The sequence below is a fragment of the Lagopus leucura genome, unplaced genomic scaffold (genome assembly GCF_019238085.1).
Source record: "Lagopus leucura isolate 7727_CA_CO unplaced genomic scaffold, USGS_WTPT01 Super-Scaffold_1, whole genome shotgun sequence".
Taxonomy (NCBI): Eukaryota; Metazoa; Chordata; class Aves; order Galliformes; family Phasianidae; genus Lagopus; species Lagopus leucura.
Genome location: NW_024962250.1, coordinates 11,220,630 through 11,236,111, shown reverse-complemented (window position 1 = coordinate 11,236,111; position 15,482 = coordinate 11,220,630). Strand labels below are relative to the sequence as shown.

Sequence of the window (15,482 nt, the reverse complement as noted above, 5' to 3'; positions counted from 1 at the left end):
CAAATAGGCCCCATCAACTCTAATCTTGTCTAGCTTCTGCTACAAAGCATCAATTCCTGAACATATTTAATTCAAAACCTGAATGACAAACTTTCAAAATGCTAAGTCTCCAGAAGACTGAAGTTGAATGATGTGAAAAGTACTATATACATTTCCTGCATGGGAGCAAAGCCTCACGGAGTAACCATAGGCCTTAAACAGTCATTCTTGTATTTCTGGGATGTCTGGCCCTGCTCTTTGTGTTCAGACAGTGCCCTAATCCAGCCAAGTCAAACTATCCTTTCTCCCTCTACTCAGGCACTAGATGGTATTTTCTCCAACTGCAGATTCTCTGACTATTATCTCACTTCCACTTCTATTTACATCTCTGCAGAGCATCGGAAGATGTTTGAACTATAAAATCAGTTCCAGCTGAAAAAAGCCACATTACTAACAAGTTATTACAAAAAATGCTAAAATAAGACACTTAGCTAATTTCAGCCTTGCTTCATGAACAAATAGGCAGGACAATTATGCTAACACATGACACTGTTACCTAAAAATCTCACATGGTTGAGATAGCTTGTTTCCTTATTCCATATAAGGCTACATGACCAGAGCTAGACTATCTATATCAGTTCTTACTGACACATACAATACAAAAACTAAGAGTCATGATTTTCTAATCTCTCTCTTTAAAACCGTAACAGAATATGGAATTTGTCCCATCCAGGAACTTAACGATAACCATAGCATGTCTGAAATTCAGCTTGCATTGCACAGACTCTTTTCTCAAAGACACATTCAGTTCTTTTACTCAAAATCATTATGTGTATTGAGAGGGAGACTAAGAAAGAAGATATTTTCCTTGTCAGTTTGTGGGTTGTTTGTTTTTTTCCTTCATAGATCACTGAAACTTCCTTAAGAAGTACTGAATCTGGATTTTTTGTTAACAGGTTCTGAGCAATCTCGATCAAATCTTGTATATTAGGAGCTGTAATTTTTACACACTGTCTGGACCAGACAGTGCATACCAGAGCATAAGTTGCAAATTCTAGAAGGAAGGTCATTCATTGGTTTTAATACATAATGTTTTCTGAGGTAGCTCTCTGCCTCAACATCTGTGAAAAATGAGTCACTCTGCTTGTATGAGAAGGCACATTCCACACAGGTTGAAGCATGCATCGTTACAGGAGATACTGTAAGTTAAAAAACTATTGTTCATAATAAGCCATAGTTAAACAAAACAGGAGACTAGACTCCACCTAATAAAGGCACTAGAAACACCCTACTCCTGCTTTTTTAACTCAGCAGTCAAAGCCGCGGTGCTACAAAAGAACTAGAAATTGCCTTTTCAAAGCCAATTAAGAGTGTTTCAAAAGCTGGGCAACAAAAATTTTTAACACGTTTTACTGTCTTGCTTTGAGCAGTGAGACATATGGTTTAACTTTTGAAGAACATAGATTTGGGCTACACAGAAACCTGGTTCAAATAAAACGCAAAAGAACAAAACATAGGACAGTTGTGGTGGTTTGTCTGTTCATTTCACTTCTTTCCTCTTAGGCCCTAACCACAGTCACTTGCTCCTATGACTTATCTGTGCCACTGGATAGTTTCGTGAGCCAAGTCAGCTCAGCAACATGGGGAAAAAAGAACACATAGCTTTCCTGTTAGACAGCTGGTTTGTGCCAGCTCAAAGAGCCTAATGAGTACCTGAGTAGATGGGTAAGAAATGGGACAAAGCCAGTTGTCCATTAGCAGGGAAAGACAGCCCTCACTTGGTAACAGCAAGTTGTCCCATCCCATCGATCAGCTCACCTAGCTTCACCTGCAGTTCCATCACCGCATCAGCATAAACCAGCACACTGTTGATAGAGCAGATGACACCTTCACCTCCTTGGTGCGGAGCAAACCACACCAAGAAACTGATTTAAGTAGAAAGCAACCATACAGAGAAACAGTTAAGTTTTGATCCTACTCATTTCACCTTTCCTGCTGAGCACACAAAAGTGGATGTCGCTATAGGGCAGAAGTCATACAAAGCCAGAACAAGCTGAGATGAGAGCAAGTAGGCCTGTTACACGAGGCAGTCACACCAGGGGAAGTGTGCTCAGTACACCTAACCACACAGGCAGAAACAGCCTGTGAGCATCTCCCTCGTGTCTCCTTCTCTCTCATGCACCTCTGCTTCAATCTGGTCAAACTAATTCTAAGGAGACAGAAGGTACAGCCAGACATGACCTCTGTACAAGCTTTCCTTATGGCCCTATGATCACGAGCACCAGCAAAAGATGAGCTGAGAACACCTCACTGGTGGCAGCAGATTTAGATAAACTCTGTGCAGTTCTGACAGCATTCCCAAACAGCTGCCAATGCAAATTGTATGAATTGTAATCTTACAGATAAGGATTCAGGATTTCCACACTCCCACCCCCCCAGTCAGCCCTACTTTACATTCATCAAGATAAAAAAAAATACTCAGCAACTCAAAATACTCAAACTAAAAAGAAAAAATACGATTGGTTGGTTTCTGCTTTTTCTTTTCTTAACCCAGAAAAGTTTCGTCAAGACATCTCCAGTTTCTCAAAAAAAAAAAAAAAAAAAAAGTCAACAGCATCACAAAAGATGGAACAGAAGAGCAGAAGAAATAAGCCCATACATTTTTGGCTAATAAGCATCAGTTTTTCTATTGAAAAAAAAAAAAAAAAAAAAAAAAAAAAAAAAAAAAAAAAAGAGTTATCCATCACAGTAAAACACCATAATGTACATGCACCAGCCAGAGTTGGTGCAACACTGACCTGCATCTTAAGACCAAACCCAAGCCCTTTTCCTCACCATCAGTTCTCTTTCTCAGCCCTAACTGCAGCTCACATAGACGAGCAAGACTACCAGATACCCCATCCTTCCAAACCTCTAAGTGAAACTGCCATGGTTACTATTATTATTTCTGGTTTGAAATATTCTGAGATTATATTTTATAGTAATAGCAGTGTAATACTAAACTAGCTTCCATTCTGCACATAGATGTTTTTATTAGGCTCCTACAGCAGCCTAAGCTATCAAATAAAACACTTCTTGAAGTAGAATTTTGTATCATGTTTCAGTAACTTCTGTGAAATAAAGCTCTAAAAGAACATTATACTACTGAAATTAACTGAAGTGAAAAAGAGCAGAACTTCAGAAATTATGATCATGTACAAATATGAGAAGCCAAGTATTATGAAGTTACATAGTTAAGACCCCTCAAAAGGCTGATAGTTTTGCCTACTTCACACAGTTCAGCCACACATGTAATGGAAATAATTTGAGCTGTCCTTGAGCACAATATTTGCCTTAAAGAAAAAAATAAATAAAAACCACAGATTAAAAAAAGACTGATAAAGGCTGATAAAGAAATGTTAAAATAGGCATTTAGCACTCACATACAAGAGCAACATGCTGACTGCTTTCTTCACTTGTCTCAATTCTGTCTCCAGAATCAGACTTTTTTTTTCCTTCACTAAGCACAAAACAAGAGTTCTCTGTTTTTCCCAACCTGCTGTGTTCTGCTTGCTCCTGTCTGCCTCTCTGTAACCCAACTTTTCAACCAGAGCTCATTAAAGTGTTTGCTTTTAACAAGCTATGACAAAGAGGCAGTATGTAGTTAAGTGAGGATGAAGAGAAAAAAAATGACACTAACCTCCCCCTCTCCCCCCCCAGACATTAATTTCCTGACCAAACATAGCAGAAGTATTTGTTCAATTGCTAATCTTAAGAGAGAATGTCTGAGAAATGTGGTTAGAAGTATGATGGAGAAAATAACTCACGGGTCCATACTGGTGAAAGAGCTAGGAGCCCAACTTCACAAACTGTGTGAACTCACATCACTCCGTGCTGCACAGATTAGGTATCTAGAATGGAGGTGCTAATGATCTTCCATTATAAATATAGTTGATTACAGAACAATCATTCTGGCTTCAGAAAAAAAAAATATTCCTAAGACATCTTCTAGTATATTTTGTCTCTGTTAAAACTGCAGGAAAAAAGAAAGAATATCCAAGAAAGAAGCTGGGGAAAGTTATGTTATTCTTACAGAATTAAAACTGTTACTAAACTTATTAATACTCAAGAGTATACTCAGTCTGCAATGAATTAAAACCAGAACCAAGGCAGCACTTTGTCAAGGAAGCAGTAGGGAGAGGAGGAAAAAGCTGTACTTCAGCATGTTCAGTGGTAAAATTCAGTGGTGGCACTTTTCAGATGGCATCACGATGCCACTTCATACCTTTAGTCAGTGTTACTTCAGGATTTTTTTTCTGTCAGGACTAGGTGGGCCACTGTAGACGTGCTTGGATACATTTTTCATGTTAGAACTACCACTTCTGCCTGCTGTTTATTTCATGTCCCCACAAAGAAACCAACACCTTTTTGCAGTTACAAAAAGCATATCTGACATGTCAGACTAAGAGCAAAACACTCATCCTAAAGACCCAGACTGGGACAGTAGCTGAAAAGTCTGAGGGCAATCCTAAAAGGGCATGTCTGAGCAAGATGGGCAGCACCCACTCTGTGCCACAGGCATCACCTTCACGCACCACTCCCAGGCTTCTCCTGGCATTAGACTTCTTCCAAATTTGGTTCGCCCAGGTAGCTGTGGAATGTTAACGTTTGCTTACCAGCTCAGGAATCAACATAGAAAGAGATGAGCACATTGCCAAATTCCAAAAAGCCATCTTGTGCGATTAAGAGAAACGTTTAGTCCACAGATGGAACATTACAGTCCAAACACATGTTGGTGCTGGAGGGAGGCTGAGGAGGGAGAGAATGACCATATTGCATACAACTGTCCATTTCCACAGTTAGATCTGCTGGATGCAGACAGCACTCAAGTGTTAACTAAACACCAGCTCAGCCAAACAATGGGAGGCTTTCAATCCAATAGTAGCACTACTAATGTAAATAAATCCATTTCTACTGGCAGCCTGTGGGGCAAGGGAACCAGCAGTCTCACCGCAGTCAGAATTTGCATCACTTAAACATTTCCTCTGCAGGAAAAGACTATACCTGAAACAGGAGTTTCCCTCTCCTCCTCTCCCCTACCTCACCTTAAAATAAATAAATAAATAAATAAATAAATAAATCCTTTTTTGGAAGGTCAGTTGCCTGACTGGCAACATAAGTTTAACCCAGACTATTCAAGAGTTAGTTTGACAGACAGTGGTCACGAATAGAATTGAAAGATCAGTGTCCAAGTAGAATTTAAAAATGTATGCATGACTGAATTAAATAGCACCATTAAATACAATGATTGAGTAGTTTTTCTTGATAGGCTACAAATGCAACAATGACTGCAGTACAGACACTGTACTTGGGAAATAAGAGAGAGAAGGAAGGAAGGAAGGAAGTGAGAAAGTGCTGGTATCATAAACAGCAGTGTGTGATGCTAACTTAATGAAAGAATGACCTTAAAAGGAAAAAAATGTGTTGAATGCTTGTAACTAATACATATGATTGCATACAAGTGTGTTTGTCAGCATTTCTGTAACCACTATATTGAGAAAGTTAAAAAAAATATCTTGGAATACAGTGTTGGAAAAATGCAGAAAGGTTTGGGCTTTTAGTTAGGGAAGAAAAATTCTGTGCATGTATAGAAACCCACACAGTTCTTACTTAATCTGGGGCAAACACTTAGGAAGAGCCCAATCTAAGGCAGCCAGCACAGCTTCACCAGGTGCAGATCATGCCTGACCAATCTGATGGGCATCTGAAATAGAGTGACCACACTGGCAGACAAAGGAGGGGCTTATCTTCAGAAAGTATACACAAGTAAAATCACATGCATCCACCAAGATTGGAAAAGTGGGGAATTTAGGGTGAAGATCCTGTATGTTCAATAACCTGTCATTCTTTCTAATCTTTATTGTTGGGCTCAGGAGCATGTAAATTAATATAAAAAAGGAATCTCCAACATTAATAAATTTCTGTGCTTGGCAAACTTTAAAGTGAACAAAAGTTTCATCTTTCCCTTCAAGCCAAGAGGGCAACAATTATTATTATTTAAATAAGGGCGATTTTTATCTGATAATTAACTTCGGAATCTGGAACTTTATGAACGTCAGACATCAACACATTTACGTATTCAGAGCAGCCAGACCTTGTAACAGCAAATGCTTGTGTGGTTTAACCCTTATTATCTAGTTGAGCAGCTGAACACTAATGCTGCTTCATCAGTGGTCTTCCGCAATTCTCCAGAAAGCATCATTTTCCTGTATTCTACCTTCAGTCATAAAAACAAACAAAAACCCACAACCTGCAGAATTTCATTATTTTCAATAGGATGACAGAGCACAAGCGTAAAGTGTACTCCCCCCTCATCTGCACTACTTTTATCCTTCCAGGGCTTAAGGCTACTATAGCAATTAAGCATTCATTAGGATATGACAACAACAACCTGTTTGCTTAAGTATTTCTCATCCTCCTACAGCTCTCCTTAGTGTTTTAGTCTTATTACAGACCTGTTCGCAAACATTCTCACCAGCCTATCCTTGCCCTCACTGCAGATGTGAGTCAGCAGGCACAAAAGTGCCCTATTCTCAATCCACTTGAATTCTCTAGGTGTTACTATAATTTAAGTAATAAATAAGATCTAGTAATGAAATAGTTTTGCAAGAAAAGAAAACAAACATTTAGCCAGATTAAAAACGAGAAAACAGACAACACAAAATAAAGAACAACTGTCCACTATCACAAGCAAACCATTTAAATCATCTCATAATTATTCTCTTTTTCTGATCTCTGAATTCTACAGGCTATTACTCACCCTGGCCAGAAATAGCACCTTGCAGAACTGAGTATAGATTGTGTGAGAAAGTGTTTGAGAACAACACCAAAGAATTTAAAGCTGAACTACCAACAATTACTCTTTAAAAAAACAAAAAACAAAAACAAAAACCACAAAACCATTAGTTGATCAGCTTGAGTTTTGGAATACAAATCATCTGGGAACATTAAATCATTACATGGTAGTCAAGACTCTACTGGCTCAAAGTGGCAACCACGAAGAATGCAAGTGCAGGAAAGTGATCTGCTCAGCAGAGATATCACTCACATAAAGCTTTAATAATTGTAACCGTTTCTCCTTGTGTAAAGTCAAAAAGGTATATTTGAAAGTTCTCCCTTTTTCCTTTACTGCCCCACTCCTAAAAAGCGGAATCTGTCATCTGATTTTGCCTAAAATCTGTGGCAAACAGTTTGGAGATTTATTTATGATTGCAACGAGGAAAACAAATCCAAAAAGCATCCCATTAAGATACCATACCATAACCATTCAACAGTTCCTTCAATACATTCCAAAGATTTCCATAAAAGAATAATTCTTCAGAAACTTCAATGATAAATTCACTTTCTGTAACAAAGTAAGGTCTTAAAGAAATAATAGAAAACAAATGGAGGGAGAGGTGGGGGAAAATCTATGTTTACTTTCTGTGTCATTTGGGGCAAGTACACGACATTGGAACTGGTCAGGAAATCTTCAAATTCCAGGCTGGGACACAAAAAAAATCAGTTGAGCTGCCTCAGTAACACAGAAGCAAATCAGATCAGGATTCTACAAATGCAGGCAAGTTCTATTTCCTGCACTGTGAGCGAGGATAAATAACTACTTAACTATTTGAAGTGGTAGAGTTGATCTATACCAGTAAGTGCCTAAAGAGAATTTAAAATTGATGTTCTAACCTAGCTAAATTAGTTACTTTAGGCAGTACAAAATGAATCAAAATTTGTAAAAAAATGTTTCAGCTGAGAAGGGAAACAAATGAACTGTTAAGCTTGACAAGGAAAAATGGTTGCCAAGAAACACACATTTTTCTCCACTCATTGCTATAGTGCTCTGCTCAGAACAGGACTGGCAGAGGTCTCAAAGCAGCAACACACAGCACGTTATTACTGCACTGAAATCATTCAAACAGGTAGCTGAAGATTCAGCAGTAGAGAGAGGGCTTCTTCTCCATCCACAGGAGCTTTGGTAATGCACATGTGTTGGGATTACAACTGATCAGTAGCATCACAGGCTTCCTTGCTTTACATGCAGGGTCAAAATGCAAAATTGTCAAAGAAAAACCTTAAACCATCACAAATTCTTGTCATCCCAAAGATTAAAAATCTGTAAGGATAAAACAAATACAACCAAAGACATTGCTTTGAACAAAGATTCCCACTCAATTTTATCCTCCTAACAACCCCAAGCCTCGCTGTCAGAAGCAATGCTCATGGCTACCCCTGGACTAACACCTCCTGTAGCACAACCATCAACAACTGGATCCCACATTTGCAAATCCAGAAGCTCAGTATATTTCAGTCAACATACCAGACATCTTGGCAGCACACAGATCAAACTAGGTGACAGCTACTAGGCGACAGCTAGAGTGAAATCCAGAAGGTAAGCTAGAAAGGCTAATGACACTTAGCAGCCATTTTCTAAGGAATGTTCATGTACGTGCTTTGTTCTTCTGACATCATCTTTAAAGAGTCAAGAGTCATACCAGGACCAGGTATAAGCCTGAAAGCTAAAACTGATAACTGCTGGAGATCTATACCTAAGGAGTCAATTACAATGATGGTTTTACAGCCTTTAATATCTTCCCTGCCGCTACACAAGTTCTCAACATTCTTTTCTGTTCCACAGGTGAAATACACCACCTGTAGCACAGGCAGAACAGCAAATGCTCATCATCTCCCTTTCTTCCCTCCTTCTTGTACTCCCACCCACTACCACCACAAACCTCTAATACCCAGCCCTCTTTTGCAAAGATGGTCTGCTTGATGTGCATCTAACTAAACTCTGAAGAACTAGGCTATAATTTACATAGTTCCAAGAGCTACTGCTTCTTTTCCATACCTAAAAAAGGACTTGTGAACCCTAAAGTTCACGTACCTTTTCCAGTTACACATCAGTATGTCAATCCAACATCAACCCTTGCAAGACTTTTACTTCCCAGACTAATATGGGAAGAGAAATTCTTGCATTTTAGCCTAATAAAGCTATTAGCACAGAAGAAAGAATACTCTTTCCCATCACCTCTGCTAATCACTGGGCCATTCCAGGGGAGGGACAAAAAAACCCACACAGCTTTGACTCCAGAAAAATAAATAAATAAATAAATAAAATAAAAAGACAAAGGGTCATGGAGCTGTGTGAAGGAGAAAAATAAAAAAAGATATGGGAGTAACAAAAAATACCTTGAGTAACATTACTGCTTGAAATACATACGTAAACCGATATGCTGAGTTGACCTCAGCAATTCTGTAGCAATACATATCCACAATGTATTTTTTGTGATACACAGAAGTGGCTTTCTTGCACAGCTTCTAGGCGCCATCTAGTGGTGTGAGCGCCTTACAACAGCTTCACTAATTAAGAACATCTTTAAGCTCTTCAGCTTGATTTTAAAAGATGAAACAAAACAGTTGCTTGTAGTTTAACTTGCACGTGAATAAACAGCAATACTAGCATACTTTAAAAAAAAGGAAAGACAGTATTTGAAGAATCAGTCAACTCAAAATCATGCTAGAATTCCATGAGTTCCATTTTAAGATGCATCACACACTGCCTTTGATAAGCCAGCCCACCACATTCAGATCCTATTAATGGTGGAGCAGGGACGGTAAAGATTCTCAGCTGTTGCACTAAGATTACCTGAGACAGAAGAAGAGACACCAAGCTGTGAGCGAGCTCTGAAAAATGCAAAATTAACCTGCCTTGGGCAGCAAGATAGCAAGATCAGTGTTTTGTAGCTGAGAATTTGCTCTATCAAACAGCGTTATTGTACTCTTTGTAGCTCTTATAGTTTCTACGGAAGGAATATGCAAGGAATTCTGTGGAATATAAGAGGCATTACTTTCAGAGTGACCTCTATATATTGCAGTTTCATCCATGTGGCATTCAAGGGTTATTTGTGGATGTTATTTTAGTTTTGGTTACAGTAAGTGGAGAACTCCCTACTTCCAGGTGCATAACCCTATTGCTGCAGTTGCAGAAAGTCATTAGAATGTGATCATTCTTCCTTCCCACACCTTACATAGCATTACATTTTCTTAGATATTTCTATAAAACAACAACAACAAAGTAGAGAATTTCTACCATTAGCAAACTCTTGACAAGAAAAGCAGCTGATGCAGTAACCCTTCTTGCTGTGCTAGTATTCTGGCATGCACTTACACAAGCAGCTTCCTGTTTATTCTGATATTATGGAGAACTTCAGGGCTGTTTAGCCCCTTATCCCTATAAAATTTCTTATCCATCAAAAGGCTTTTGGAACTTATCTTACCTGAAATTACATTTTGCATCTTTCAGTATTACCACTTGTAGAGAAAATAGATGAAAATTGACTCGCATAGCAACTCCAGTTCTGTGTAAAGTTTATCTCAAGTACTTACAGCACCATGTGGGTTTCTTCACTCTTGATAGTTTTTTATTTATTTCTAAATATAATTAAGTTCACAGCATATTTTCTCTAGAAGAGATGGTAATAAATTAAGAGCTGAAAACAAAAATCTGAATTTTGGCTTCCATTTGACGTTATGTTTGGAATGAGGATTATATTTTAACTGATCTATCCGTTATAAAATTGTTTCCTTACAAGACAAGGTGAATTGGCTCCAAATATGTTATAAATCAAAAATTCCACGATAATAAACTACATCAGCAGATAATTCAATTTAGTTAAATCTGAGGACTTGGCTTTGGCAGCAAACCAGCATAAGATGGACAGCCCATTCCAAAGATTCCTCCTCCTTAAGAGTTTCTTGGAAGCAAATTGTAATGACAGCACAGCACCATACGCCATTTTCTTTTCTACCACCAAAAGATAACCTTTTCAATATGTTTTGGGCATCTCTCTGTCATGCAAAGGAGGAAAGCTGATGCCCATCCCAGAAGATGACTGCTAAAAGTAAACTCTTTTCACCTGCATTAATTTACAGCTTGCTCAGTCCGAGACTCCAAATATCACTTAATGTAAGAACGGCACTTACTATTCTTTTTGTAATTTCTCAGACATGTAGAAGGCTGCAGGCATGATGCCCATTAGTCACAAGACACTGTACATACTTAGCATGTACAAAAGCTGTCAATTCAGTGTTAAGAATCAGCTGCACGCTATATGTTGTGTACATCCACCTGTAAAGTGAGGTGTTACAAACATTCCTCTAACATGGCAAAAAGCAGCATGACCTACCCACCCAGGAACTTCAGCACAGTTGTTACAAGGTATGGTGTGTCACTGCCAGCACTTAGATTTTTAATTGGAAAGATTTACTTTGATTAGATTAAGACTCAGAAGAAAGTAGTTCTTGTCCATCGAACATATGCATACAAACTTCCACCCATTTAATTTATTCAAAGTTATAACCTCAGGCTGAAGGCTTAAGGTAAACTTTCATCACCCCCTTCATCATTCAAAGAAAAGACATCAGAATTCAGATTTATCAGAAGAAGTCTTTCACACATGTACTAAACCTGAAGAAATACAAACTGCGTGCCAATAAGCATTACCAATTCAATTACATTGTAATTATTTTATATTTGGCTTGATCTAGCACCTTTCTTCTAGATAATTTAATCAAACTTAATGCAATAGCAGAATGCACAACAGCTGGTACCAGGAACGCTGGCAAAATTTACAAATGAAAGAGTTTTAGAGTCACCAGCATCAGCAATCAAGTTTTGATTCTAGTTTACAAACAAAACTCAACTCAAACCATTAATGTTTACAGTTTAGGAATAATAAAATCCCCCAAAACCATTATTTGGTTGCTGTTGTAATGGATGCCTAAACATTTTGGATTTTTTCTAAGCCAGTTACAAGTAACTCCATATGATATTGCTTTTTCTCTCTGTACAGTACAAACTCAACAATTATTTTTAGTGATACACATCTAGGTATTCCATGAAGTTTGCTGATAAACAGAAAGTCCAGTGTATTCGATGGAACATTTTAAATTGTTGAGCCTACTGTATTGTAAAAACTACAGATTTCCTTTCTTTTCACTTCATTGTAATTAATCTGTGTCCATTCGTAACTGGGAATTTGCAGACATAAGAGTTGTAAATATATAGATATATATTTATATTTATAAATTATAAAATTTATATATATATATTATAAATATATTTTTTTTTAAGGGAGAAAAAAAAAGAGCACTATTTGCTTAAAATACATACGTAACTCTGGTATCAGACATCGCAAAGTCCATTTTAGAACCCAGTCTAACCACACTTCATACTGTAAACTTATTCTTTTCAGATGCAAATTTGTTTAAAATCCTATGAAGCCAAACTGATTATCCAGGTGGCTAGGAAGTCATAAAACTCTTAGAGGCTGTGCAAAAAGCTGTCTCTAGCTCCAGCCACTGCAAATATTGCTGGGTGGAAAAAAAACAAACAAACTGTAAGCCATGTAGCATCCCACCTTGGTTTCTTCTATTCTTATTTCAAGCCAATGCTATACATAACAAGAACTTGACAATAGCCTGAATTAATCCTGCAATGATAAGGCCAGGTAGCTTTCCAAAACATCACTTAACATTAAATGAAGATCTAGCCCCACTTGGAATTCACACTAGATAGTATGCATAAAAAGTGTAATTATGTAAAATAATTTAATTCACCATTACTAACATTGCTGTTAAATACATTCTGTATCTTTTTCTTACTACTGTATGCTGCAACTTAAAAATAGTGGCATCACTTAAGAGAAAAACATTACATGGCCTAAAAGCAGGACAGCCAAAACTTACCTCTGAGGCCTACGAATATCCCAGAGTCCCACACCTTCCTTAGAATTGGCAGTAGCCAGTAATCTGGGTTCTACTGGATTAAACATCACGCTGTGAAAGGCTGATGGGTAGTGTGCCAAGCAGAAGGGCTCTGTTGAAAAAGTTGTGATTTCAGACATAAGAACAAACAAGGCATACAACTGTTTGATGCAATGAGTTTGGCAGCTCAGCATGGAAACAGCATAACAAGATCTGAAGATATAGAGACATGTTCAAACAACTTCTAAAGCTGACAAATCCAAAGCAATATAAAAACCGAGGTTTTAAAATCCACCCACGTGTACATTAACTTTGTACGAATACAGAAAGGTTCATACTGGATTTCAAGGCATTGTTTTGCTTATGAAATTTTGAGTTTAAAAACAGCCACATAAAAAAATAAAGCATTTGAGTCTTCTTAAGGTTCATGGTCACATGGTCATCTAAGAAGGATCATACGGGGGACTTCTCAAAGTTTCCTAGCAAAGACCATGTATGTCTGGAAGCCTTCACAGCCATTGATGATCACCCAAACTATAAATATAGTAGCAATTGCTTACACTGGAGTATAATACCACAAGAAGTGAGAAAAATTGTATGGGACAGCACTCTAAAAGCAAGTTGCCATCCCTGGGGAAAGAGAGACTTCTTTAAAGTGCTATTCAGCAATTGTACAAAAGTATGCAAGAAGAGAGGGAGCTCCTCTAACAAGAACACTAATAGTTGGGTTTGCTGTTCACATATAGAATTAAAAACATGCTTATCCATACTCTTCCTCTCAGCTTGGGTAGGATAACAAGACTGTGCTTGACTTGCTACTCTGCTGTATTCATTCCATCTAAATGCTGCCTCTAAAAAGAGTGGGAAAAAGCCTTGACTTTGTCATCTTTCTCTGTATCTTTCTGCTAGCTTTATAGCTTTAGGCATAGCTCAAGTCTCTGTTGTGTACCTCTTTTGTGGCATGCTGCCATGCTTTCACTCAACTAAGAAACAAGACTATGCCAGTCTTTACCACTTCACTGTTTGATGCAATCACTGTGTTGCTCATGTGCTTAGGAGACAGTAACTACCCTTATTTAGGTCACTGTGTGCAGGCACCTTTAGCCCCACAAGCACCTCCAAAGGCACATCCTTTTCTTTACTCACATTTCTCATTAAGACACGTTTCAGGCAATTCTCCCAAATATCCTAATACCTGAAACTACTGCATAGCAAACAACTGAGACAGTCCAGCTCCCATCTGTATCCTCATTTTAGCCCCGCTACACCTTTACACCTGTATTTCAAATAGCCTGGAACCACATATCAACCACATATCAAAAGATGCCTCATTACAGCAGCCAAACTAACAAGGCTCTAAGTCACTTTAATGAAAAATAGGGGGGTTCAAAGAACTTAAGACACTACTTCAAAGAACCCCAGACATACTACAGCTAAATTTATTTCACGCCATTTTCCACCAGTGCAGAATTTGCATTAAAAGTCTCAGCAAGAGGAAAGCAGTAGAAAGGTTTAATTGTAAGAAAGAAGGGCAAACATTGTTCCTACAATTTCAAAAACTTAGATGAGATCAGGCATTAGCTTGTAATACTGAACAGTTTCACACAGATGAATTCAAGCAGTGTCCACTTCCACCAATTGTCAACAATAGGCAGCCCTCCTAACAGATCTTTATAATGCAGAGCTCAGGAGAATGCAGTGAGTAACATTTTGCCATTTCTAACTTGGAAGCCACATTAAGTGCCAGGTCTGATCACTTGGATATTATAAAAATAGAAAAATGAGGATGAAATGAGAGACTTGGATTTACCAGTTAGAACAGCCACATCAGACTAATTTAGTTCTTCCTTTAAAAAAGCAAGTGACCTTTCACTTAGGGAAAATACGGCAGTTCTAATCAGGACTACATTTCACATGTGGTATAAGTTTAGCTACAGGCAGTTGGGATTGGCAAAGGGAGTTGTGTGGTGGCTAAGCAAGTGGCTGAAGAGAAGACATCACTTCACTGCAATAGCGAGGGATTTCTGAGCAAGAGGAAAGTTACTAGTTCATTTCAGAGAATGATCCAGAGAAGAAACATTGTAGACGTTCTCATTAAATGTCCCACACCTGAGTGTGCATGCTGTTTTTCAGAAGTATTAATACAATTATCAGATGGGACAGAGATAAAAGGGCACAGCAACTGCATAGCAGAATCAGAATTCACAGTAAGACTCAGAAAATTAGATATAATGCATTTAATTTTTATTTGTACAAAGGCAATATATCCAGCATAGGGAGAGCATCAGTAAGCAATCTATTGTGAGTATTCTGGTGAGGCTTATCAAGGAAGACCTTGTTCTGCTTGTGCTTGGTCATTAAAGAGCTAGTCATGTCACAAGGGCTAGAAGACTGATACAAGACTAGAAAGAATATTGTTCCAGCTCTCACTTCCTAGGCAAAAAGGTGAAGAACTACAATCTCAATATGTTATCAAACTCACTAGCTCTGAGAACAACAACAACAACCAACCAAAAACCTAGTTCAGCTAAACAGCAAGTTTGACTCATTAAGAAATGGAAACAAATTGCCACAAACAACTTCCTTGCAAGACCAACCTAATCTATGAACTGAGGCAATTGTATTTAGTCATCTTACAGAAGAAATGCCACTCTAGCTATGATGGAAGGGACCCAGATTCTATATGCCTGCAAACTGCTCAGTTTTAAATT

The 15,482-nt window shown here is 38.1% G+C and overlaps 1 protein-coding gene across 3 annotated transcripts in view; it reads right to left on the bottom strand.

Annotated features, from left to right (window-relative positions):
• Positions 1-15,482, bottom strand: part of DCAF5 (DDB1 and CUL4 associated factor 5) — a 68,566-nt gene that overhangs the window by 32,223 nt on the left and 20,861 nt on the right. For all 3 annotated transcript variants that reach the window (XM_042880261.1, XM_042880087.1, XM_042880176.1), the window contains exon 5: positions 12,754-12,883. In XM_042880261.1, coding sequence (XP_042736195.1) covers positions 12,754-12,883 — 130 coding nt within the window. The remainder of the gene's footprint in view (positions 1-12,753; positions 12,884-15,482) is intronic.